The 3197-nt window shown below is 36.8% G+C and overlaps 1 protein-coding gene across 1 annotated transcript; it reads left to right on the top strand.

Moving 5' to 3' along the window:
• LOC102181522 (olfactory receptor 5M11) lies at positions 234 to 1216 on the top strand. Its single transcript, XM_005690256.2, has one exon. The coding sequence runs from the start codon at positions 234 to 236 to the stop codon at positions 1203 to 1205; it is 972 nt and encodes a 323-aa protein (XP_005690313.2). The 3' UTR covers positions 1206 to 1216.

The following is a 3197-nucleotide window of genomic DNA, read 5'->3' on the forward strand; positions in this document are numbered from 1 at the left end:
ATAAGCATAGTTATCTTTAGGTCCAGAGGTAGGTGCAAGGTAGGTAAGAGGTGGAAATAGAATAATAGTTCTGCGTTAAAGAAGCCGAAACAATGGCTTAGTAGAAGCAAAACATCATCTTGCAATAGTATTCATTTTGAACGATCTGGAGGTGTAGATAAAAATCATTTCAATAGTCAGTAATGAAAAGCGTACCTTCATATCTCTGGTTCCATCTGTTTCAAGTGCAGAGAATGCCCCTCAGCAATGACACCACGCTAAGAGAGTTCATTCTCCTGGGCCTCACAGATCGCCCAGAGCTCCAGCCTCTCCTCTTTGTGCTGTTGCTGGTCACTTACCTTGTCACCCTCTTTGGCAACCTGGGCATGATGGTGTTAATCAGACTGGACTCTCGCCTCCACACGCCCATGTACTTCTTCCTCACTCATTTATCCTTGGTAGACTTGTGCTATACCTCTACAGCAGCCCCACAGATGCTGACTAATCTGCTATCGCAGAAGACCATCAGCTTTGCTGGCTGCTTTGTACAGTGTTACCTTTTCATAGCACTTCTCCTCACTGAGTTTTACATGCTGGCAGCAATGGCCTATGACCGCTACGTGGCCATATGCAACCCTCTGCACTACAGTGTGAAGATGTCCAGGTGCGTCTGCATAAGCTTGGCCACATTCCCTTATGTCTATGGCTTCTCAGATGGACTCTTCCAGGCCATCCTGACCTTCCACTTGACCTTCTGTAGATCCAACATCATCAACCATTTCTACTGTGCTGACCCGCCACTCATCAAGCTTTCTTGCTCTGATACTTATGTCAAAGAGCATGCCATGTTGATATCAGCAGGCTTCAACCTCTCCAGCTCCCTCATCATCATCCTGATTTCTTACACCTTAATTCTCACTGCAATCCTCAGGATCAAATCAGCAGAAGGAAGGCGCAAGGCATTCTCCACCTGTGGTTCCCACATGATGGCTGTAACGCTGTTTTATGGGACACTCTTCTGCATGTATGTGAGACCACCAACAGACACAACGGTGGAAGAATCCAAGATAATAGCTGTTTTCTACACCTTTGTAAGTCCAGCACTTAATCCGTTGATCTGCAGTCTGAGGAACAAAGATGTAAAGCAAGCACTGAAGAGAGTCCTCAGAAGAAATATAGTCACGAAGATGGCCATGCCTCCGTTTCCAGTAAACTGTAACTCTTAATCTTTGGCTCAAATGTCTCTACATTTATAAGATCAGTTTTCATATTCTTTGTGTCTGTGTTTCAATTGTTCTTCGGACTGAGAATAAAGAAGCTGGACTTAGTCTAGACTGCTGTCCTTTACTATGTTTACCTGGGTGGAGAGTAGTAACATTTCCTTGCATATTATTATAAATGAAGCATAGAGATCTGTACCTCAGATCAACTGTTTCAAAACTGCTTTTATTTCAGTGTATGGTGTTAGAAGATTCATGTTGATGTATGGAAAAACCAATACAATATTGTAAAGTAATTAGCCTCCAACTAAAATAAATAAATTTAAGTTAAAAAAAACCCTGCTTTTAGAACCAAATTTTAGGTTCTTTGAAATCATTTCATTTTGAGGAACCCTTCTCTAAGTGAAAATTCCTACTAGGTATTCCCTGGAGCATTGGTATGTTCTTACTGTTTACAATAGTAAACAGTATGCATATGCTGTGAGCTCAGTTCTTTGAATTTATTCTCTCTTTATTGCCGTCTATTTTGAGGGGCTAAGAACCTTTAAGACGATCAACCTTCTGTACTCTTCCCCTAACTTACTAAGTAAAACTGTGAACTATGGGCCTTATAGTTTTTCTGGTTCTTATGAATGCACTTGTTTGATGGTCAGTCTGGAATGAGAAGAGAGAAGAATATAATCATCATTCTTTTCCCAGAGAGCTGTTTGTGGATCTGGTTTGAGGCCTCTGATCTGTAGGGACTTACTTTCTCCCTCAGATCTGCAAGTGTGAATACACATACTCAGATCTAGGGAAAGAAAAAAGTTTTTTCTGTCATTGATCTGAAAAATTCAGATTATTTAGGATTACCTTTGCTTTCTTTTCTAGATTTTTTAAATGAAAATTTGAAATATTGATTTGAGTCTTGTTTCTTTTCTTATACACAAAATCTTTATATATTTCACATATGTATTGCTTGAGCTGAAAGCCATTCACTTTGCTATATTTTATCCCTGAGTTTGTAATATTATTTTTTCTGTATCTTTTTTAACTTGTGCACTATTTAGATGACAGTGCTTTATTAACATATATTTAGGACATAAAGAAACATTTTTTATCAAGTGTTTTTAATTTATCTCTGTTGTCAAAGATGATATATCTCCAGTTTAACTTTGAAAATTTATTAGGACTATGTTTATCCAGCTTTATTGTATACATTTGACATAAATTATTGTATAAGCTTAAGATGTGATATTGTATATATTTTGATATATTGTATTACAAAATGATTATCATAATAATAATAGTTGTCACATCTATCATCTCACACAAGTACAATTTTTTGTTGTTATTGTTTGGTGGTGAAAACCTTTAGCATCTACTCTCTTAGCACTTTCACGTATACATCGTATAGTTAAGTGTTGTTACTATGCTGTATATCAGATTCCCAGAACTTGTCTTATAGCTGGAAGTTTGTTCCTTTGGCCAACTTCTTCCCATTTCCCTAACCTCCAGGTCCTGATAATCGTAGTTTCATTCTATACTTCTGTGAGTCTGATGGTGTAGATTCCACAAAAAGATCAGAGTATTTAATACTCTTCGTTCTGTTCGTTTGACTTGTTACCCTTAATGAATATCCTCAAGGGTCATTCATGTTGTAGCAAATGGCATTTACCCTCTTTTATTATTAATATTCCATGGTATAAGTCTTTATATATATATATATATATAATATAACCCATAGTAAGAGCTTTGATTTCAATATATCCTTTGAATGATATGTTCTACTGAAAGATTCACCTGTCTGCAGATTTTCCAGTTAGACTAAGAACTACTTAAGCACATGGGTTTATACCATTTTTATCTTTGTATCTCTTGAAGAAGATAAAAATTGAATACTTGGTAAATTGGAAGAAAATGCAGTAATGCTATCTTCAACTTTATCCTGTATATTTTCATTTGTGGTCAAATAAATAACATTGCTAAATTACATGCTCACCGGGTTTCCATAAAATA

This window comes from Capra hircus, chromosome 15, assembly GCF_001704415.2.
Source record: "Capra hircus breed San Clemente chromosome 15, ASM170441v1, whole genome shotgun sequence".
Taxonomy (NCBI): domain Eukaryota; kingdom Metazoa; phylum Chordata; class Mammalia; order Artiodactyla; family Bovidae; genus Capra; species Capra hircus.

Excerpts from the sequence above, each read along its gene's own strand:
- LOC102181522 (XM_005690256.2), top strand. The coding sequence starts at position 234 with ATGCCCCTCAGCAATGACACCACGCTAAGAGAGTTCATTCTCCTGGGC.